At 46.9% G+C, this 23970-nt stretch overlaps 1 protein-coding gene across 8 annotated transcripts in view; it reads right to left on the bottom strand.

The window, feature by feature from the left end:
• The window catches only part of PACS2 (phosphofurin acidic cluster sorting protein 2), a 489949-nt gene that overhangs the window by 20797 nt on the left and 445182 nt on the right, over nucleotides 1–23970 (bottom strand). For 2 of the 8 annotated variants that reach the window (XM_078659551.1, XM_078659555.1), the window contains exons 10-18: nucleotides 20627–20717; nucleotides 19873–19950; nucleotides 19269–19408; nucleotides 16513–16645; nucleotides 15306–15410; nucleotides 14267–14373; nucleotides 12915–13069; nucleotides 6405–6515; nucleotides 2896–3004 (exon numbers count right to left, since the gene is read on the bottom strand). In XM_078659551.1, coding sequence (XP_078515677.1) covers nucleotides 2896–3004; nucleotides 6405–6515; nucleotides 12915–13069; nucleotides 14267–14373; nucleotides 15306–15410; nucleotides 16513–16645; nucleotides 19269–19408; nucleotides 19873–19950; nucleotides 20627–20717 — 1029 coding nt within the window. The remainder of the gene's footprint in view (nucleotides 1–2895; nucleotides 3005–6404; nucleotides 6516–12914; nucleotides 13070–14266; nucleotides 14374–15305; nucleotides 15411–16512; nucleotides 16646–19268; nucleotides 19409–19872; nucleotides 19951–20626; nucleotides 20718–23970) is intronic. The other 6 variants (XM_078659553.1, XM_078659557.1, XM_078659554.1 and 3 more) reach the window with 3 other exon arrangements.

Here is a 23970-nt window from a genome sequence, read left to right as displayed (position 1 = left end):
TGGGTTCAGAATATTACAACAGGTTTACTCAAAGAGATTGAGTTGGTTTCAAGGCTGACATGATCATGTAGGTCAAAATCACAATACATAAGTACACAGACTGCACATTAGATTATTGTGTCTTCCCCCATTGCACTAGGTGACTCTGCTTATGCGTGCTAAGTTAAAAAAAAATTACAAAGCTGCGTAGCACTATTTTTATTTTCCAAACACAAGGACATGGGAGATGCATGTGAATTTACACAAGAACCCGCAACCACTCATTTACAGACAAGTAACATTTTCCAAACGCTGTATGAGTTGTAGTACATCAGAGGCATCGAATAGTTTTGAGAGCAGTGTCTAATCCCCTTAATGCTGAGGAAGGTGGAAAGATGAGGTAGTTGTAGTGACCAATGTGTTTAGAACTCTTTGGGCCCACGTGCTCCTTGTCTATGAGTGAATGTCCACATAGTAATGTACGGTGAGTGTGTGCATAAGTTTATGTTGCTACCTTAAAAATGTGCACCAGTGGTATTTCGTTGAGGAAAGCCATGGTGGCACCTTGTTTGTATGTGGAATGATCCTGGGGAAATTCAACGAGTTGCATGCTTAAGCATTGATAGTAAACCTGAATGCATCAACACAGCATGTCAAACTATGCCCCCTTTTGAAATGGGATTAGCCAGTTGTTCAGGTATAAAGAAAACAACTACTTTGTCTTGCAAAAGGATTTGGTTGTGTCAATGTAGAGCCTGTGTACTTGATGTCTAGTGAATGTAGGGTTCCTTCTGTATTGTCTGAAGGTTTGTAAAGAATGCTGAAAGTTCAATTGTTTGATTAAGGTGAAAAGATGATAAAACCTTTGGAAGGAAACGAGGATATGTTTGTAGTATTACCTTATCTGTGCAAACTTGAAGGAAAGATTCATCCACTGATAGAGCTTGCATTTCACTGACTCTGTACAAGGAAGTATTGCCATCAGATTTTTTTTTCTCCAAGTAATGGCTTGTAGCGAGCATGAAATTAGTAGCTCAAAAGGTGCGCCAATTAAGCGTGTTAAGATAAAATTAAGATTCTATTTGGTTATCGAGGATGGCCTCAGTGGGATAACCCTTTCAAGGGGCTTTGTTAGGAGGAATCTTCAGAGGTTAAATTGATTTTCTGTTTTCTAAATAGGCAACCTTTGCAGATAAATGTTTGTAGATGGAATTTTAGGCTAAGCTTGCTTCTATAAGGAAATAAAGGTATTTAAGATGGAATAGCGTTATGGCAGTTTACACACGGAAGCGCCTCTCTACTAGCCATATGCCTATTTCAGGTAAAAGTGTCAAGAACCTGGCAAATTCTGAAAGCACTAGTTCCAAATGCAAGTTTCTAATATATTGGTGGCCAGAACAGGTGGGAAAGCTTACACAACTGTTCTATGGACAGAAAAATAATTGCCCGTAGCATCAGCCACCACACACCTGTCCTAAGAAAGCTACCATTGGTATGTAGATCTTTGGATTAAGAAGACACTTTACAAAATTGACTGCCTTGCAAAACATCACAGTCCAGAATTGATAGCTCCCTTGTTCCCTTGTGGACTAACTTATATTGTTTACAACATAAATGGGAAGATACCACATAAGCCATTAATCTAGATACTACTTATGGTAAAAACCTGAGAATGTAATCATATGTACACAAAATGTTGCTTTGTATTCTTTCATTGAGTTGAAATAATTTGTAAGCAGACCAGGATCAAACCCCTTCGGCACCACAGTCACCACCCACAATTATGCAGAAGAAATGGTTTTGAGTAAAAGTCAATGACCTGATTGAGAGAGGTTCAGACCAACAAAAAAAGGGGCAGTGAAACTGGCCTGCCCTCTCTTTCAAAAGTGCTCTAGAGAAAGTAGCACAGACTGTTTAAGGTAGGTAAAGCAAACAAAGTTTTGATCTGATGAGAAAGACATCCAAGAGATTTAGAAAACTGGAAACTGGACAAAGAACTGATAGATGTAGCAGGTATTGGAAAAAGTAGTGGTAATGTCAAGCTGCCTGGACTGTATTTACACACAGATAGACACAGGCAGTCAATGACATGCACTTGGAGCCTATGATGAAACAACACTTTTTTCTGCTTCCTACTTCGCTCTTGCATACACAGCAGCAGAGTTTTTTAGATCTGGGATATAGTACATTCCAAAAATCAGCATAAAAATGTGAATGTCAGCATGGAGTCTGGGGGGGAGATGATTTCTTCTTTCAATATGGTTGTCTCTTTTTAATCTTTTCACAGAAAACCTTGCGCATGTTGTACTGCCCCAGGATGTTGCCTCCAGTCAATGTTACTGATACACTGCAGAAAGGTAAAGGGAGAACTGTGTTTTTTGGTGGTTCACTGTTTGTTGAACTATTCCTGCATTCTTCCCAGAACAGGGCCTGATCATCCGAGCTAAAGTTACAACTCCCTTAAAAAATACTTAAATAGATTTTTTTTTTTTTAAAAGGTAAAACAACTTGCTTCTGGGCCAAAACCCTCCACAGACCATGATCTGTTCAAGTCAAGAGGTGGCAAATGGTTTGCCATTTTAATTAGCAACTGTGGTTATTTTTTAATTTTGTAGTTAATCAGCAATTTCCTTATTATTTTAGTATGCAGCCTAAGTGTTTTCTATGCTAGGCGAGTTGACTACGCTAGCGATCACTGCAACAGGTGAAGATTCATCTAAACAAAAATACACAAACACCATCGCCAAGGCTCGGGTGGTTAAATAAAGCAATGGATATTGAACGCCCCGTGTACTGTTACAGTGCATAGATTTTCAACACTGTTATGTAACACATTGATCTATGTATTATTTATCTTGATTTATGCTTGATTCTAGAAATACTCTCTGAGAACATGTCCTTGCTGCAGCAACATACCTTTTCTGCTTGTACGTCAGCATGGCTTCTGCAATCGGTAACTGGTGGGCACAGTTGGCACCAGCGATGTACTGCGTTACCCTGGATATAATGTCTGGAATATCCTGTACTGCAAGAACACAATGAAACAAACGCAGAAAAGTAACAGTTAACTAACAAGCCCAACAAGCACATGTAGGCAAAGGATCAGTTCCGGCGACTTCAAATAAGGTCGCCAATCCACAGTGGAAACTTTATCACAGTACTACAGGCCTGAAACATTGTTCCTCAACAAGCAAGAGCAAACCAAGGAAATGGATGGTGTTCATACCGGTTTGTCAAGGCCTATGGATTGTTTACTTCAAGTTAACAACAGAGGATTGCCAAGCTGGCCTTCAACTGAGGCAGAAGTCAATTCCATCTCTTGCCCTTTCATCCATTGGTTGGCGCTGCTCACCGACTTTTTATCAGCCATTGATTTTATATAATTGTCCAACAAACTTAAGTCTTTGGCTTTTTGATCAACTCTAAAGTTTATGAAGACAACCATTTTGAAGGTCTTGGAATGACCCTATGACTCAGCCTGCAGAAGGATCAAACTACATAAAAGTAGGACTTCCAAGACCTGTTGCTGCTCATCCCTCCCCAAGCACCCTTCCAGCAACAAGGCCCTCCGATGTGGCATGCTTTGCTCTATGAAACCCTTATATAGTCACAGTATCTCTTGAAAAGGAGTATTGTTTTGGAAGAAGCAGTATTGTGTTGCAAAGTGGCATTTTGCGCAAGGAATAAAGAAGCCCTTTTAGTTTTCTTGTACCATTTTTGTCTCCTCAACTTAGAAGCTTTGCATCGAGATCTAAATGTAAGAAAGTACTTATGAGCATGTATAGCAGATGGACACAGATTAATAATCTGCCATACTTACAAGCACAGGAGTGTAGCCAATTTATGAGCCATATCCAGTGTCACTGAAAGTTGAGTCCTGGATAGTAAAGGAAAAGCAGTCCACAAAAAGCCTTATAACTAAAGTGAGGGATGCCATTTGTGTCTGCAGAATAGACACAAACTACAACAGGGTTGGCAACTTCTGGGGCTGAGGCAAAGTTGGAGTCCAATTACCAATGCAGATAGATCAACTCACAGGGGCAAACAAGCCAATATTGGTGAATCACACAGCGGCTAAAGCAACAGAGTGGTATTTAGGGGCTGCAAAGGTGTGGTAGCAGCATAGGCCTTCAGGCATTACTTGCTTCCGGGTGACAGAGCGGTAATGGGAAGAGACTTTGCGGGGCATGGGGTGCGGGCTCTGTCTTACAGGTCTGAACCTTGGCATCAAGAAAGCAGTAGCAGAAAGGACCCTTCTGATGGTGTCAGGCAAGACGGACAGCCAATCAGTGCTACCTTATAAATTAATGCACCTACAATTAAGATAATTTCAGTGTTCGGCCCCCTGGCCGAGTACAAGTACTCATTCATTTGTGCTTCAGGGCACGTGCCCAGCATTCTGCTGCACTCCACATTACTTTTTAAATCTGGGGCTCACACATGCAAGGCCAGTGAAAACAGGCGAAACTGCCTGAAATGTTGCATCTGCTTCCTGCAGATTTAAACCATCATTGGCAAACCCAATAGGTCTCGCCTTTTAGAGCCATAGGCAATATTTTGTTGCCATGCTTTAGAGCAGGGCAGGTGCTTTAAAGTGTTGCCTAAACTAATTTTAAAAGTGCTACGAAACAGCCAGGATTAATGCACTTTGTTTCTTAAGTGCAGTAGTGCTGGATGCATCATGGTCCCTTCTTTATTAGTATTTTTAGCCAGACTTCTATACAGTAATGGGAGGGCTGCAAGTCTCTTGTTACATACAATATCTCTCACAAGCTAGAGCGCATGCACGGTCACAAGCGAGACCTTCACATGTCCACTTCAAATGACAGATTATCTGGCTCTTTGTAGGCCTGACACTATTTGCTCCCTGGGAATGAGGGCATGATTGGTGAGTGGATCCATCTCCAATATGCTTGGGCCTCCAGAGATGTTCTGTTCTTGTGGCTGATGCAATGTGGCCAGATCTAATGACCGATTAAGTAATCAATAAGCCATTCAAGCGCTGGGCCATATAGACACAAGCACGCCAGAGCAGCCAGAATGCAGGGACGCCGAGTAAGTCTCTGAATGCCCACAGAGAACCTCCAGGCAGGTGAGGGTAAAAGATCATGGTTAGCACTGACACCACACCCTTTGTACTAACACGAGGTAGAAATACCAGTCTTCCAGAAGTCATGTGAGCAGGGGACTATGACAAATTATGCAGCCGTCTATACATGTCCTGCTAGACACAATCCTGCCTTTACTTGCCTAAACCTTTGCAAAATAAAACCTGCTTTGGCAAATCATAACTTCGATTTGGCAATTAAACGCCCATTTCCGAATCCTTTCATTTATATTAAAAAGAAAAGAATATGTGTGTGCCTAGCAGGAAGCATGAAGGACTACAAAAAAGGAATGTCTTAATAAAAAAATAAAAAAATGAAACAATTTGCAAGAAAAAAAACAGGAGAAAAATCATGACCTTTCAGCAAGGCGGCTAAATGAAAATGGCAGCCGAGTGCTGAACGCTATGGGCGAGAAGTTAGGAGCATTGAGTAATTATGCCACCAGACCTTCACTGCCACCCTCTGGGTTTCGATCTCAGAATTCCTTTGCTGACTAGGGCCTGCCTAAGATATCAGGCACAATCAATCCACTTTCCTCTGCGCTGTACTAGAGCTGGCGGTGACTATGGCAATACACTGGAGGTTACAAAATTCTGGACTAGTCAACAGGGCTGTAGAAGAGGATCCCCCTATTCGTATACGGGACGCCCCCACATAAGGAACCATGAGCGTGTCAGCTGGTGCTCTTCAGCTCCTACGGAACTATCACCTGCCCCATAGCTACCAGTTTAAGTGTTCAGTAACTGGCTGCTTCTCATGTGCATTACAAGATAGCCCTAGTTTCCTGAACAGATACTTACTGGCATAGACATCACTGGAGGAGTGCATTAAGGTGCTTGGGCAAAGGCTTACAATAAAAACAAATCCTGCTGCAAACAACACAGGCGCTAAATGACCCCACCAAGACCCAGTTGAAGGGTTCATGAGGAATTATTGACTGGAACCGAGTATCAATATTCCTCACATTTACTGTTTATTTTGTGCACCATTTCACCTCTACTGGCTGAGGATTCAAAAACAGAAAAATACCAACATCTATATCTTAAAGTACAGAAAGTACATATGGTCCAATCACCCATATTCCATATTTTTTTTATATTGCAAATGAGTCTTCACATAAGCGAATAGTGCAGACCTTACCTACCTTACCTACTAAAGAAAGACTAACTTTAAAGGGACCGACAGTGTTTGTGATTACCAAAGTCTAATATGACAGATTAATAACAAAAACAACAACAACATCAATCGAGCGGTGTACAGAATTGTTTATATTGCAGTAAACCCCCCTTCTAAATGTACATAAAACCGGTGTCTTACTTGCTGGTTGTGCTTCCAGTTTGTTGAACACATCTTTCCAAACTGTATCTTGAAAAAAGTTGTAGTACCTGTAGTCTACGGAGCCCAAGTACTTTGCGACAGGATGAGAACCTAAGAAAAAAATGAATTTAATCCAAATGCTGCACTAAATAGGATGTACGTCAGAGAAAAGATTTCGCATCAGGGTGATGTGAAGGAAGCTCAGAAGCAGCAGGTTCTAGGCAGAGCTCTGTGTTGTTGAAGAACAAGTTACTTACCTTCGGTAACGATATATCTGTAAGAAACAGTAGTTAGTATTAGATTCCTTACCTTAGAATATCCCCAGGCGTCAGTCTGGATCCGGAAACTTTTGCGTAGCAGTACCCCTGCGCGTCGGTAGGCGTCGTCTGCAGGCGTCCCCTGCGGCTCCGCGTCGTCGGCGTCGTGCGCCGTGATGACGTCGCTGGAGTATATAGACGCCGCCTCCGCGCGCTGACGTCAGTTCTTTGCACACAGCTTTTCCGCGCCAGAACACGCAGAGCCATGTGAGAACCAACACTGGTGCCATTTGAAACTAGGGCCCTGAAAGGGATGTCCTTAACCCTAGGTATCAGTTCGCAGAACGGGGAGGACGGGCGGGGCGGTAAGGAATCTAATACTAACTACTGTTTCTTACAGATATATCGTTACCGAAGGTAAGTAACTTGTTCATCTGAAAGAAACAGGTTAGTATTAGATTCCTTACCTTAGAATAGATACCCCAGCAATACCAACCCCGGTGGTGGGTCTGCGAACCAATACAACCTACACCAGAAAGTCCTGGAGGACCGAACGGCCAAAGAAGCCATCCCTCCGGACTTGACTGTCCAGGCAGTAGTGCCTCGCAAAGGTGTGCAGCGAGGCCCACGTGGCCGCCTGGCAAATGTCCTGCAAAGGGACTCCCCGGCCCAGGGCAGTAGTAGCCGCCGTGGCCCGAGTGGAATGGGCCCGCAGCCCAACAGGAGGCTCCTTCCGAGCCAAAGAGTAGCATGCTTTGATGCACAGGACGACCCACCGAGAGATGGTCCGTTTCTGTACCGCCCTTCCCTTCTTCTCACCCACGTAGCCAACAAACAGTTGGTCATCCACCCGGAACTGGCGTGTGCGATCCATATAGAATGAAAGCGCACGTTTTGGGTCCAGACGATGGAGCCGCTCTTCATCCTTTGAAGGATGCGGAGGCGGGAAGAAGGAGGGCAAGGTGATGGACTGCCCAATGTGAAAAGCAGAGACTACCTTGGGCAGGAAAGAAGGTCTAGTCCGAAGAACCACCTTATCAGGATGAACAGACAAGAAAGGAGGTTGAATAGAAAGAGCCTGGAGCTCACTCACTCTCCTGGCAGAGGTGATGGCTACCAGGAAGGCCGTCTTTAAGGTGAGAAGACGGAGAGGACAGGAACGAAGGGGCTCAAAGGGAGCGCACATCAGGAAAGTCAAAACCAGGTTCAAGTCCCACTGAGGCATCACGAACGGAGTTGGAGGATACATGTGCGTGATGCCCTTTAAGAATCTTAACACAATAGGGGACTTGAACAAAGATGGCTGATCAGGTAGCCTCAAGAAGGCGGAAAGGGCAGAAAGATAGCCCTTGATAGTGCCCAGAGCAGAGCCCTGCTGGGCAAGGGAAAGGAGGAAGAGGAGAACCTCAGACAGAGGGGCAGAAAGGGGATCCACAGCCTTTGCTGTGCACCATGCCACAAATCTGTTCCACCGGCAGGCGTATACCGACTTTGTGGAGGGACGCCTGGCTGCCAGAATGACATCACAGACTTCAGGAGGCAAGTCAAATGGCCTCAACTGTCGCCGCTCAATCTCCACGCATGGAGGTGGAGACTGGACAGGTTCGGGTGGAGGACCGTCCCCTGCTGCTGCGACAGAAGGTCCTCCTGAAGGGGCAGGCGGATCGAGGGACCGACTGTCATGCTGAGTAGCTCGGGATACCAGTACCTTCGAGCCCAGTCCGGAGCCACAAGGATAACTTGGGCCCGGTCGCGCCTGATCTTCTTCAGCACTCTGGGCAGAAGTGGTATAGGCGGAAAGGCGTACAACAGACCGCAACTCCACTCGCGCCGAAAGGCGTCGCCGAGCGAGTGCCGTCTTGGAAACTCCAACGCGCAGAACTGATGACATTGCGCGTTCTCTTCTGTGGCGAATAGATCTAACCAAGGCTCTCCCCATTGCTGAAAGAGGCCTCTCGCCACATCCGAGTTCAGACGCCATTCGTGATCCACCGAGCACCGACGGCTGAGTTCGTCCGCCCTGGCGTTCAGAGAACCTGCCAGGTGTTGAACCGTCAGAGTCACGCCCTGACGTTCCAGCCATTGCCAGAGGCGCAGAGCCTCTTGGCAAAGGGTCCACGACCCCACACCGCCCTGTTTGTTGCAGTACCACATGGCGGTGGTGTTGTCCGTGAACACCTGCACTACACTCCCGATGACAAAGGGGAGGAATGCCTTCAGTGCCAGGCGAATCGCCCGCAGCTCCAACATGTTGATATGGAGCCGGGACTCCGCCGGAGACCAGAGGCCTCTGATCTCCGCCTCTCCCAAGTGGCCACCCCAGCCTTGGAGGGACGCGTCCGTCACAACCACGTGCTCCGGCTGGGGAAGGGAGAGGGATCTGCCCCTGACCCAATCGCGGTCTGTAAGCCACCACTGCAACTGTCTCGCAGTGCCCTCCGAGATCAGGACATGGTCGGATAGGTTGCCCTGATGCTGGGCCCACTGAAACTTCAGGTCCCACTGCAGAGCCCGCATCCGCCATCTGGCGTGATGCACCAGAAGGATGCAGGAGGCCATCAGCCCCAGAAGCCGCAGCGTCAACCTGACCGAAACCCGGGATAACGGCTGAAAGATGGGAATCAGAGCCTGAATATCCCGGACCCGCCGTTCCGGGGGATAAACCCGAAACTGCGCCGAGTCGAGAACCGCTCCGATGAAAAGGAGCTTTTGAGAGGGACACAGGTGTGATTTCGGCACATTGATGGAAAACCCCAACTCGTGCAGGAGGTCTGCCGTCATCTGAAGGTGGTGGACGACTGTCTGGGGCGAGCCCGCCTTCAACAGCCAGTCGTCGAGGTAGGGGAAGACTGAAACCCCTAACCGGCGCAGATGAGCTGCGACCACCGCCATCACTTTCGTGAACACCCGTGGGGCGCTGGTAAGGCCGAAAGGGAGCACGATAAACTGAAAATGCTCGTGGCCTACCGTGAACCGCAGGTAACGCCGGTGGGCCGGCAGGACGGGGATGTGAAAGTACGCATCCTGCAAGTCCAACGCTACCATCCAGTCTTGTGGGTCTAGAGCAGCCAAGACCTGAGCCAAAGTCAACATCTTGAACTTCTCCTTCCGGAGGAAGCCGTTGACGTTCCGTAGATCCAAGATAGGACGCAGGCCTCCCTTGTCCTTCTTGGGTACCAGAAAGTAGTGGGAGTAGCAACCACACCCTACTTCTGGCCCAGGAACGCGCTCGATGGCCCCCTTGGCCAAGAGGGCCGTAACTTCCTCCTGCAGAAGTGTCAAGTGGTCCCCCGACACACGGTGGTTCTGCGGTGGCATGGCTGGAGGAGTGGACTCGAAGGGGAGGGCATAGCCCCTTCGGACAAGCTGCAGCACCCACCTGTCCGATGTTATCGCGCGCCAGCGGGAGTGGTGAAGGCGAACCCTGCCACCCACTGGCGTCACGTGAGCCCGAAAGCTCGGACTAGGAAGGCTTGGATGCCGCAGCGGAGGGAGGCGTGGACTGACCACGACGCTGGCCTCTACCGCCACCACGGCGGAAACCACGGGCGCCACCGCGCTGGGGAGCGCTCTGCGCCGCGTGGCTGGCAGCACGTGTGGGACCTCCTCTCCCTTGGCCACGAAAGGGCCGAAACGAACCCGTCTGCTGGCGCTGGGTCTGGGTCGAGAGACCCAAGGACTTGGCCGTGACCCTGGAGTCCTTGAAGCGCTCCAGCGCGTGGTCCGCTTTGTCACCAAACAGGCGACTGCCATCAAATGGCATGTCCATAAGCGTATTTTGGACGTCTGGTGAGAAGTTGGCAGATCTCAGCCAGGCATGGCGACGAATCGCCACCGTAGTGGACATGGCCCGTCCCAGTGAGTCCGTGGTGTCCAGACCACAACGGATCGAGTACCGCGCCGCATCCCGGCCTTCAACAAAGGCCCGGGTGAGCTTGTCCCGCACTTCCTGGGGGCATTGCGGCAAACACTCCTCGACCGTATCCCACAGGGAGTGGGTGTAGCGGCCCAAGAGGCACGCGGTGTTACAAGACCGCAGCCCAGCACTCAAAGAGGAAAACACTTTCTTTCCAAATTGGTCGTACCTCTTTGATTCCCGGTCGGGCGGAGCCGACGGAAATGCGGACTGCGAAGTGGAGGCCTGGATCACCAGACTCTCCGGGGAGGGATGGGTGGACAGGAAGGCAGGGTCGTCCGCGCAGGGACGGTGACGCCTGGCAACGTTCCGGTCAACCGGCGCACCAGAGGCGGGCCTGGACCAGGTGCCCAGAAGGACATCCGTCAGGGCCTCATTAAACGGCAGCAGAGGCTCCTGGGGGCATGACTGCGGCTTAAAAACTTCCGTCAGGATATTCGGTTTGACCTTCGCGACGGGGAGCTCAAGGTGTAAGGCCTTGGCAGCCCTCATCAGGACCACCGAATAGGCAGCACCCGCCTCGGACGCCACAGGGGACGGAGAGACAAACCCAGGGTTGGGCGACTCGTCCAGGCCACTGGCATCACCCAGATCACCTACCCAGTCCACATCGTACTGGCAGGCACGGGATAGAGGGTCCTCAGACCCCTCCCAACCCTCTCCATACTCCTCCTCGTCATACCCATATTCTGGGTCGACGATATAGACATCGGGGTCAACGGGCCCCATCGGCGTCGGGTCCGGCGTCGGCCGACGCCGGTCCGGCTCCGAGTCCGGAGTCGGGGAGGAAAGGGGGGTGGCGCCGCGCGGCGTCGGTGCCGGGGACCCGACGCCGGCCGGAGCCGACGGCGGAGTCGCTGCACCACGCGGGGGCGGTACCACGGGCTGGCCCACAGGAACCGACGCCGGAGAGGCCGGGAGACCAGCCGGCGACGAACCAGAGGGAACCAGCGGCGCCGGGGCCGGAGCCACCGGCGGCGCCGGGGCAGGAGCACCCGAACCGCTCGGGTCCCCAGACGGAACCGACGGGCCCGCAGGCGCCGAAGGCCCCGCCGGAGAAGACCTCGCCCTCATAGCAATGAGGAAGGCCTCGATCTCCTCACGCGACGCGCCTTCCCCAGGGACCGACAGGTGTGGGGTAGACGGCGTCGGCGACCCATGCGGGACCGCGGGGGTGGGGTCACCCGAGCCCCCGGCCGCAGCACGCGGGCGTCGGGGGGAGTCGGGGGTGCGATGGCGACGCCCCGACTTCTTGTGCTTACCTGACGAGCCGGAGGAATGGTGGCGACTCCCGGAGCGCCCATGGCGGCTCCGCGACCGCTCCCTCGACCGCTCCCTCGACCTCCGACCGGACCGGGACCGCTCTCGACGCGGGGCCGACAACCGGAGTTCGAGAAGCTTGCGGGACCGCTCCCGCCTAGCTTTTCCAGTCAAGGCCCGACAGTCGACGCAGGACTCCACGTCGTGGTCCGCGCCCAGACACCGGAGGCAGAGTCGATGGTGGTCGGTGACCGACATCATGCGGTCGCACTCGTCACAACTCTTGAAACCGGGCATCCTACCGGCACCGTAAAGATCAATCAGTTAACAAAAAACTTGGTCAAAAGACCGGAGTACTGCTCTTCGGATCTGCGCTAACTGGCGCGGAAAAAAGAAGAACTGACGTCAGCGCGCGGAGGCGGCGTCTATATACTCCAGCGACGTCATCACGGCGCACGACGCCGACGACGCGGAGCCGCAGGGGACGCCTGCAGACGACGCCTACCGACGCGCAGGGGTACTGCTACGCAAAAGTTTCCGGATCCAGACTGACGCCTGGGGATATTCTAAGGTAAGGAATCTAATACTAACCTGTTTCTTTCAGATATCAAACATTAAATTGAGGAGCAGGTGACATTTTAAGAAAGATAACACGTATATGGCTGCTTACTGTAAAATATTAACTGCTTTAATCATATTATCATATTACTTCTACAAACCTGCTCATCAATCTCTACTCAATTAACACTTTCACTGCTCCCCGGCCGTACATTTACATACACGCTAATAACTTTTTAGCCATTATGGGGCATGTTTACAGAGCTCTAAATAGATCTGACTGGTTTGAAAAGGTCCTCAAGTTTGGGTGACAAGACAAAATATTTTAAAAAGAAAACAATCCCCTTCTGGCAAACAGATAGAGAAAGTATTAATTAACCTAAAACCTCCATGACACCACAACCACCAATGATCATTGTCTGACACCAGAATTTAGCGCTGAAATAGGAAGGCGTTCCTTTTCGGCCTCAAGTAGCTACATCCATTGAAGAAGAGCAAGACCACTTTGAGCACGCGTACCTAGCGGTATGATGAGAAAGCGCATGTAGCTGAGCCAGTCGGGGGTTTTGTGCGAGAACTGCTCCACGAAGAGCCTTAGCACCGCACTGAGGTAATTCTGGGCTCCAGCCACCGCCAGCTTCACGGGGTTTGGAGGCTGGGAGTTGCAGTTACAGCTAAAATGGAGAAAAAGCATTAAGGTTTTGCATTATAATTTTTGGATTCTTGGGTGGCATGCATTAATACCCTATGCCGTTTTGCAAATTGTGAAATGCACATACGTTGCAGGAGTGCCTGTAAAGACATGACACACACGAAAGTTGCAAAGGAACACAATCAGCATTCTTAACATGTATAGTTATATGAATATTAAAAAAATCAAGAACACGGCTTGTACGCTGCACACATAGAAACAGTTACAGCCCTTCCTTCAATAGGTAAATATTGCATGGAATCAGTACCTAATCCTTCAAATATTCAATCTAACAGGAGCTACAATAAGACCTGTGATAAATGTTTACTTTCATGTAGAAAGGGATATCGATGGATTGAAAAGGTATATAAAAAGAAATCGAACACCAGAAAATAAATAATCTGCATAAATCCATATCAAAATGCATTTTTTAACATTGAAATTTAGCAAGTGCTGACACTCCAAACAAAACATGATTTTCCCATGCTTTAACTGAAACCAGCTTCCAAATTCTTAGTGTGAGCTGTCATAGAAAGACAGTAATCTGGAGACAATTGCGTCTAACGTTGAAGGTTTTTGTCACATTTTTTTCAACTATAACCATAATAGGTGTCTGCTTTGTAGATTTCTCTAAGCTGTCTTTTCACCACAAATCAACTCACAGCTAAACTTTTTCCCCTGTAGGCAACATTACGAGGAAAGGTTAAACACATCCTGAACATCCCACAGCAACCTTAGCATTGCTTACTTAGAAATAGGCCCAGAGTAGTGTAATCTCTCAAGGTGCGAACATTTATTGCAACTATCTTGAAATTGTAATAGCCATTATATTCTGCCATATATGATCAATAAAACAAATCAAAAGAAAGTAAAAGCAGAACTTTGAGACCCATTATTAAAATCTCTTACACACGCTACGTACCCAGACTCAAAATCACTTTGTTGAAAAATGATAAATGGGAGTCGATAAAGCTGTATGAAGTGTGAGATTTCCTGTCTTATATGAGAAGTCACTCTTGTGACTAATGAGCTTCTTAGATATTCAAAGATGGCTGCCAGATTCCCCATGGAACCAAGCAAACCCTTGATGCCTCAATTACGATAGAGGTGTAAGGGAGGCACGATCAATCCTGGTTCCTATCTCTGAAACAAATAATTGGAGAACTTAAACTGAACTTACTATCTCTGTATCCTGGAGACAATGGTGTTGAAAGCCGCCTGGATATCAGCCGTCGAACATGTGCAGACTAAAGGGAGGGCTTGCTTTTGCAAAATATCGTACAGAAACTGTAAAACAAATTACAAAAATAGAATATCATAAACAATGATTTAGTTGAACATCTAATCCATTGAATGCATAGAAAACAGGTATCTAACAACTCCAGTTTTGAGGAACAGTATGCTATCCTTGAAACATCTCTTAGGAAATGCTGCACAAAGTCACACACAGGCTCGTCTTTAGGGATGGTCGGATTCCCTGCATGTACCCCACTCTCACTAGTCTGAGTGGTAGAACTGTTCATTAAATTGTCACGCTTTCCTTAAGACCAGTCCGACAGTGTGCTTCATAACCATAGACACAAAAGCACGGATAAGAAACACCCTCTGATCACTACTGCTCACGACTCCGGTGACCACATTGGTGGCCTCCTGAGAAAGATTACCAAGCAGTCAAGAGATTGAAAAGAAAGCGCCCCACGAGGTGCAACCAGCATGCCGGTTATAATGCCTTTTCTTGCTGTGGTTAACAGACACAAGGATCAGTCAGTGTATTTACTTACACTACTTACAGAAGAACTTCAGAAAATGTAAAACAGTAGTTAAGGAGTAATAAAGGCTTTACACGCTTATCGAACACTCAAAAGCATTAGACCATACAATGCTGTAGACAGAAACGTATTTAGTCAACTTCAATGTGGGAACCACTTCTGAGACCGAAAGTTCCTTGTATCAGATAAAATCTCCCTCTTTACCCACTTCCTGTTCTTACCTATAACGCGACAGGAGATGCCAGGCCACCACCTGGCAGGGCACACCTCGATGGCCACCATGCCCGTCTTGCTAATACAAAAAGGCATAGGTTGATGGAAACATAATATGTCTTGCTTATCAGGAGGAGGTCATCCCTGGACTCGAAAATTAGAGCACACAGGATATCAGCTTGCACAACCATAACCTGAAGATTTGGCAAGGCCGCGGGCACTGGTTGGTCAACTCACCTGGCCCTGCCAATCGGACGTATTGATGAGGATAATGTTTTCAGGTAGGTGGTCGTCAGACGTCAGGATGTGGTTTAACTGATCATAAACCGTCTTCCTTGGGATCTAGGAATCAAGAATAGAAATGGTGAGAAAAGGCATAAAGAGCCCTTTAACTTTTGTAACTCACAACTGAGGCTTTAAAGTTACTTCCTCTGAATCAAACTTTAGGGCACAAGCGAAACATGTACCGAAATATCCACAATGGGGCTCAGTGGCTGTGTTGCCTTGGTCTATAAATAGTTTTTCTACCTATGATGCCTGAGTTGTCAGAATGTAAACTCATTGCTGAGTTGTAAGAATGTAAACTCATTCTACAGCAGTTCTCATTTTATCCTCGCATTGCCAATATGTTAGCCCTTGAAGTGTTGTTTGTTATGAGAGTCCATCAGTATCTTGACTGCAGACTTCATTTCGAAACATTTTTGTGCACTGAACCAGTTATACTGCTTAAGAAAAAAATATTCTCCCTAGCTTGTCAATGGACTGAACAAAATCATTCTGTTTGAGTAGTCAGTTTCTGGAGTAGAGTAAATGCCGTACGGGCTCAATGGAACGCGGCTAATTTTCAGCCAATAATAATTTCCTTATTGGGACTTCTCAAAACTTGCGGTATGCGAGTTTTACCACTTTGAACAAAGAAGGATAGCTCAGATTTGGTGTACAATTTAAATACAGGGACATTGGGATGCTATACAGACAGATGCATAGATTTGTAAGGCGATATAATGCTTTGTAAGTGAACTAGGGTCATCTTGCACTCACAAAGGCTAACCATACAATTTTGAATCTGATTCAATTTTTGACAGAGAGCAAATTCAAGAAACCTCATGTATTGGATATGTGGTTCCCTATTTTCAGTATTCCAGTCAAACCAACTTGCGGTCTTGTGTCCACCGCATTCTAGGTCAGAGGATACTGCACAGCATGTTGAAACAGCTAAACCTAGAGTTGAAGCCTGCACTGGCTACAGACGATCTATGCCTGAAAGACAGGAGCAGCTGCATATTTCTAGAAGAATGCATTGATGATGCACCAGAATACCCTTGCGGGTGATAGTATTTTAAACATCCAACATGCAGTTTTTAAATAATGCAGACAATTGCGGAGTTAGGGACATCGCACAGGGATGTGGGGACGGAAAAGATGAGCAGAGTGATGATCTCACCTGCAAGTGGTTTCTGGTTTCCGGAGAACGCTCGTTATCCAGGCTGTTGGCTCTTTCGTTCTGCGGCCTGGCCGGCTGCCTCTCCTTGAGAGATGTGCTTCTACCCCGTCGACCCGTCAGCTTTCCTTCAGACCTTCAAAAGCGAAAAAAACCACTCAATCTTTAGCACTATGACTTTCAAGAATACAACACCAGCACTAGGCCCAGCATGCAAAAGCTATAATCTGAGACACCCCTAGCAGAGTGGTCCCTGTGATATTCTTGTTCCAACAGCCATAGCGTTACCAAGAACACAACTCTGGGAAAGGCACTGTAGAAGATTGGCTATATCCGTGGAAATGTGTTTGTTTCTGCACCTTTCCTTTGACTAAGCCGGTCACTGTACACTTCTGATTTAGCAGAAACTTTTGAAGTTTGGATCATTCTATGTACACCGCAAAGCAGGCAAGACCGCAGCCAGGAGAGGCTTCCCACAGTTGCAGGACACAAATGGTATCTGCAGGTACAGCCCCTAGAGAGCGCCCGCTGCAGACGTAAACCCAACTAACGGAACACTAAGCACCCAACTGGAGTGTGCCTGGAAGGCATGAAAATGTATGAGGTTTCCTTGGGGTGTGGAAATGTCTCTGCCCAATAGACAACTGGTTACACAACAGATCTCTCCTAATTACAGATTAAAGAGACCATCTTTCGGCAATGTCTATGACTCTATTTTCATCATCAAGCCTCAGGTTTTCCTCATTTCAGGAGCCCAAAGTCAACTTTTGCTCAGAACAAGAAATCAGCTAGAACCTTTTTAAAGCCCTTCAAATCAAACCGAGAGGTTTGTTTAATGCAGCCTGGAGATCTTTTGCATAGTCGCCCTAAATACACAAAGAAACTAGTGGAACAAATTAGCCTTAATTACAGCCATAAAGGAATTGGGGTCCCCAAGTCAATAATGATAAATTCCCAAAACAGGAAGTAGAAACCTTAGTGTTGACTCAACCTGAAGGAAATTTGGTCATACTAGGAACTCCTCTCTGGCTACTTCAAAAGGGTTGACATCCGAAGTCACCAGTGGTCAGTAATCAATCCTGGACTTCCTATTCTCCGGCGACCCAGCTGCAAGATGTTTGGTCACGAGACTGTTTCTTAATTCTAACCTTTTCTTTTTTTTAATACAAACTTGATTTCATTTTTCAATAGACACAGCTGACAGGATGTGATGACCCACAGCAGTTCAAGCAATGTACTAAGTTACAATAGAAGTGATCTAATTCAGTAGTACATCAGTACATTTAAGAAGAAGCAGTTTTGTGGAGCTGTCAAAATATCGTCAAAAATACAATTAAGGACATTTTAACCCATTAAATCCCAACCCTCCTATCCCTGAACTATGCATTGTCAACATGAACAGCAAACATGTCAGTGTCGGTATTCTTATCGATGTTGTGTTGTGAAACTATATCCAGCAGGTACAAAAAGTAGTTCTGTGCTGATTTCCATTGGTATATTAGGCGAGTTGCCATAGCGGCCCAAACAAGGTAATACTTCTTTAGTCCATCTTTATCACCTGTTGTAGGTATTCTATCATCACTGTAGTTTGCATGTGCAATCTGAACATCTCTCATTGTCCAGACTTTGGATTACAATCGCAGATCAGTGTCCACGGCTCAATAGCAGCGGTACGTGGAACTTCAGATTTCATGAACTTGCACAGCTGTGGCGAGTGTGCATGCAGTGTCACTACGCAGCTGAAGCTAGGTGGCAAGGGAGCTGCAGGCCCGCCTGGGTACAGCAGACGGAGTAACCAGACAACGTGAAGCCAGTCATCTGATGATAGCCTTTGTGAATGTTCAAGGAGGAACTGAAAATTTCCAAAATACTGAAGATGCAAACCAAATGTCAGAAAATATGGAAATTGTCCTTATTAAACTGCATATGCCTCAAATAAATAAGATTTCTGAAACTTTAACTAGACTTGAGGATGCACATTATAAGGAAACCCATCCTGGCTGCAATATTCCTTAACTAAGCAACTCACAATCAAACCAGGCCTCTTCCTATTTAGGACAGGAAGCTTTAAGTCGCAGAGTCTCGTATGAGAGGGTCATAAATGGGCACCAAAAGGAAAAAAGCCTTCCTGCCCATGCTTCCTAACGGATATACAAAGGGATGAAGGTGGTCGTTGGCAGGGGACTGCAGGGTCTAGTCTCTCCAATGCACCATGATAATGCTGGGGTGGTCTGAAGTTTAGCTGGTCTAGAAAAATGTGTTCAAGAAACAAAGGCACTTCAAGTTTTTAAACCAGTGAAGATTTATTTTACTGTTAAGAGAAGACTCATCATGCCCCAGCATTGGAGCCAAAACACCACTTTGGAAGGGACTACTCTGCTGTACGGAAATATAAGAATTTGTACCATAACATTCAAAAGTCATAAAAAGGCATGAAACACAATAAAATATAGATTCACCTACACATTAGCACATGCAACAAGCACCATAGATCTAACCAAGACAACTAGATGCAACATCTGCAATGAAAAAGTGATTGGGGTTCTGCACGTCTACTTCCAAATCTATATTTACACACTATAAAAAGAGGCTACAGATGCAATGCAAAATACATTTGTGGTCAATTATTAGTCTCAGTTAAAAGCATATGAAGGCGGCAATGCAGGAAAAAAGTTAACATTTTATAAAAAGGTTTGAGATTTGACCTAGAGGGCACATAATTGTTAATGGCTTCTATTAAAATAGAACAGTCTATTAACCGTGTATGCTGCCAGTGGTACCTGGTGGACGGAATGATGAGCGATTCCGTCTTGGTGATTTTACCACTCGGAGGAAGCCGCTCGATGAAGACGTCCAGGGTGGAAAGCTCCAGGTCTTGTGCTTCTTGCTGACTTGCCTCCTGGAAACATGAAAATTAAAAAGCACATGACAATCAGCAGGAGACTACCAAACACCACAAAAACTATCTGTTTATTGGGACATGTGATGACTGGACACACTCTAAAAATGAACTCAGAGCAGGGATTCTATTGGTAATGTTTCCCTTTGGGCAGTTTAGGGAGCAGGTGAACCCACTGAATGCATGCAGGTTGCAAAGCCTGAACTACACGCAGCGGGTTAGGGGTGCAATGTATGATCACCGCAGCGGGAAGCTCACGCTATCTCAAAGCCCCCTCCCCGCCCCCCCCCCCCCCTTGGTGACTAGTTTCTAGATGCTGATACTTATACCTGAACACACTGAAATGCTATTGTTTCAGCTACCATTATCACGTTCTCCCATCCAATCCCTATTTTTGCACTTTTTTTGCAAGTGAAAAAGAACATGGAAGTGCAAAAGTGTGAATAAAGGTAAAGTACACTTACGAAAGACACCGAGTCAGACACTTCATCGGAGTGGCGTTTGCTCCCCAAACTCCTCGTCTTTTCAGGCACTTCCACCTGCTTCAAAAAAAGATAGAAACCCAGCATGTCTTTTATGAGTATACGAATATTGACATTCATGAGACTGAGGGTCAAGCAGCATAGATCCTGTTCTGTTCCAATAATCCTACAACAGCAAGCATGTGTGGGCTTTCCTAAAGAATATTTCACTGCTTTAGAGAACTGCATATAAATTAAATGCCATATATCTCAATTATTGTGCTCTTAACAAATGTAAAGCCTTATGATCTTCAAAAAAGACCGAAGACCAGCTCTGCTCAGCAAGGTCTTGCCTTCCAGAAATGTGTGTTCTGAGACTTCTCTTCAACCACCCTTTAAAATGAGGAACCGTGCATCAGTGGTTAGTTGATTAGACCCCACACCTCTGAGAAAGTCCAAGCCAACTAGGGATCCTTGCAGAGTTGTACTCCCACACATGGAGACATTTTATGTGGGTGGTAATAGCCACCAGCTTACACACTATTGCAGTCACACTGCTGTGAAGTGATGGTAAAGTAATATGTCAAGAGCTCTTCAAAGTACATTACAACGAAAATCACAAATAATTGTTTTTGTTGCCATTTAAGGATCAACATTCTCCTGCAGGCTGGTTATAAATGAATTTCTTTATCATTAACAAAGTATTTTATTAAGTAATACAAAAATGAAAGCATTAATAGTTATTCCTTTGACTTACAGGACTTGGGGGTTCCCTTTGACTTCGCACACTGTGCAAGCTGCCGATTTCTGTTTGCGAGCTGGAGTGAGATAGACCTTCAAAATAAGGTCTGGAAGGCAACAAAAACACAGGGAGAACAATGAGCGCACACGCTGGTGACATTTTGGTTTAACTCAACCTTGAAGGAGCCATTATGTTCATAAATGATAACAATTATCCCCTTATAAGGGCACTTAACACAATAAAGTCAGACCCTTCCCCTAGGATGTACGGCGTAAAATTAAGTGCTTTTTGAAGAACCCATATTTTATCTAAAACAATGGTTTTCACTGGTATCATTAAAAAATTAACAAATAATTGGAGTTTTAATAACATTTTGCATGTAATCTTTACCCCTTTGGCGTTGCGCGAATTCACCCGCTGTGCGGGAGAATTAATAAGTGGGCGGGATTCGGACGTCCCCTGGCCGTCCTTAGCACACGCCCCCCGAGACGTTGGACGACCGGGGGCCGTCCTTAGCACCAAAGAGGTTAATGAACTCGAAAGAGACCACCACCATATAAAGGGAAATAGTTTATCACAGTTTATATGAAACACAAAATAAAGATCATGTACTCAAACCCAGTACGAAAACAGTGCACTATGACCCTAGCGCGAAGCCCGTAACACAATATACATCAAACATAAACCGCAGATTATGAAAAGGGCTAATCAGTTAGTAACAAATGACCCATAAGATGTATTCAATAGTCCATAAAATAAAATTCCTCAACTGATTAGTTTGTTACTCTTTTGTCTCGATGCCGTTTCGGCCAACACTAGATACAAGGGTCTCATCAGGACTCTTAAGATGTGGGGACATCTGTAACAAGGATAAAATTAGTAAGAAAGTGTGGTAATCGACTAAAAAACACAGATTCCTGAATACTCGGAAGAATGCTACCTGAAATGTCCAGTACAGAACAGCTGCCACTAAATGACCCAAATATACCAGTGTCACCTCAGTTTATATGTGAGGAATACGAAAGTTACTTACTTAGGGGGACCAACCCTGTATCTGTAAAATTTAGCCAATAATTAATAATGGTTAATAACACGCTAAATGGAAGTCAAATTCCTGGGCTAGTAAGCAACAAGGCACCTACCCAAGTAAGTACCAATTATATTTACACAGGTCGTGGAGGGCTGTGGAAGGCCAAATCAAACTGCCTTCTGATAAAATGGAGAGCCCTCATACAATGTTGTGGTAGAACAGCCAAAATGAATGGCAGGAGGCTTGAACAAAGGCATCCGAACCTTGCAGCAAAGAGCTCACAGGCACGCTCGCTGTGCAATTTGCGGCGCTCAGCGCGTATTTTTTAAAGTTTGTCTTTTAATATTTTAAATCTATTTTCTGTTCCCTATACATAGCGCTCACCGCACATAAAAAGCAACAGGCACCGCTGTTGGGAGCGGACCCACTTAGACCTTGAAAACACTCTCCTCGACTTTCACCGCCATCTTGGGTCAGGCAGGGAGTCATTGCGGAGCCATTTCGGCCAGCGCCCTAGCCTCGCAGTCAGGACTTGACGCCCCTATTTAAAGCTCGCTATGTCGACGCGCAGCGGAGACGCGCAGTGGAGTCGCCGGACTCACGCCGGAGTCCAGCCAGAGTCCTGCCCGTCTGGGCTCATCCGGGCTCAGACGGGCCTGGGGCCTGGCAGTATGCCCAACATACTACCACTGCGTCTTACCTACTCTCGAGAGGAGCTATTGGCACTTCGCATCTTGCCTATTGAAAGCCACCCCGTCGTCGACGCCCCAGCATTATCCCCACAAGGACTGGACGTTTTAAATCCCCTCCACTCAGGTAAAAGCACCTTACTCTGGGGTCTGCTCAATTGCAGGTCACTCCCGCGCCATGCAGTGGAACTTCATTCCCTTATTCAGGAGCAGGAATTGGACATCCTGTTTCTGTCAGAAACTTGGATTACTCCCAGTTCTGACGCTGACATTGTATTAGCCCTCCCACCAGGCTTTCTCATATTTCATTTGGACAGACCTGAGGGACGAGGAGGTGGTCTTGCTGTTATTTACCGAGACAGCTTTAAATGTAGGGCCCGGGATGGACTTGTGGCTAATTGTGAAAGCTGCCATTTTTCACTGCAGATATCCCCCATAATTGCCTCAGATCTTAAAGGCGATCTGACTGCCTGTGATCTCCAGTTAATTAATACTGGAGCCACACATGAGAAGGGCCACTTACTGGACCCAGTTTTTTCTAACATCCCCCGGCTTAAGGCCAGACCAGCCCTCCCTCTCCCATGGTCAGACCATTCTTTAGTTGCGGTGGAATGGCAAGTCAAACTGCCCTTAACACCGACACATCAAGCGGTTGTGGTGGACCGCGTATGGTCCAGACTATCGATCAACGATTGGACCCACAACCTGGCAAATTCACAACCTCCACCCGAGTCAGACCCGATTAAAGGCGATGCTGACCTTAACAGGTGGTTGAAAGCCTCGCTTGATACCCTCATTCCCATGAAAACGATACAGAAGAGGGAAAAAAGAATTGGCTCTGCCCCTTGGTTCACGGCTGAGCTCCGCCTGCTTAAAAAAGGGTGTAAGAAACTCGAAAGGGCCTGGAGGAAGAAATTTGATGCCGCTAGGCGTAAGGACTACTGGATAGCGATGAGGGGCTACAAAGCAGCCCTCCGCCTGGCAAAAGCACAATTTTTTGAGGAACGTATACAACTTGCCTCAAACTCCTCCAGGGAAACATTTAAGGTGGTGCAAGAACTCCTTAAAGTCCCTGAACCAGCAGTCACCCACGATCCTCAGAAGTGCAAGGAGTTGGCCGATTTTTTTCACATCAAAATTGTGAAAATACTCAACTCCCTTCCCCAGGTTACTACACCGCAAGGGACCCAAAAAGAGCTCCCCCCAACTCAGGGGAAAGAGCAACGCACTTCCCTGGACAGGTTTGGCCCAGTTTCAGAAGCTGAAACGCTAAAAGCCATAGCCTCCATAAAAAGTGGCTCCCCTATGGACCCAGTCCCTTTTAGAATCTTAAAGCAAGCAGCAACCGCTGTGGTAGGGCCCATTACGGACCTAATAAATGCCTCTTTCTCTCAAGGGTTGGTGCCACCAAGCTGGAAAAAAGCCGTGGTCAAGGCATTGTTAAAAAAATCTAACCTTGACACGGCGGAGCTGGCCAACTACAGGCCCATCTCTCTGCTGCCAGGCCTCAGCAAAATTGCTGAGAAGCTTGCAAATCTTCGACTCTCCAATTTTTTAGAGTCGAACGGTCTGCTCCGAGACTCGCAGACCGGCTTTCGTCCCGGTCAAGGTACTGACACGGCCCTCCTGGCAGTCGTTGA

The sequence above is a fragment of the Lissotriton helveticus genome, chromosome 9, assembly GCF_964261635.1.
Source record: "Lissotriton helveticus chromosome 9, aLisHel1.1, whole genome shotgun sequence".
Classification (NCBI taxonomy): Eukaryota; Metazoa; Chordata; class Amphibia; order Caudata; family Salamandridae; genus Lissotriton; species Lissotriton helveticus.
The sequence above is the reverse complement of the archived record's forward strand: the minus strand, read 5'-3'. Positions and strand labels throughout refer to the sequence as shown.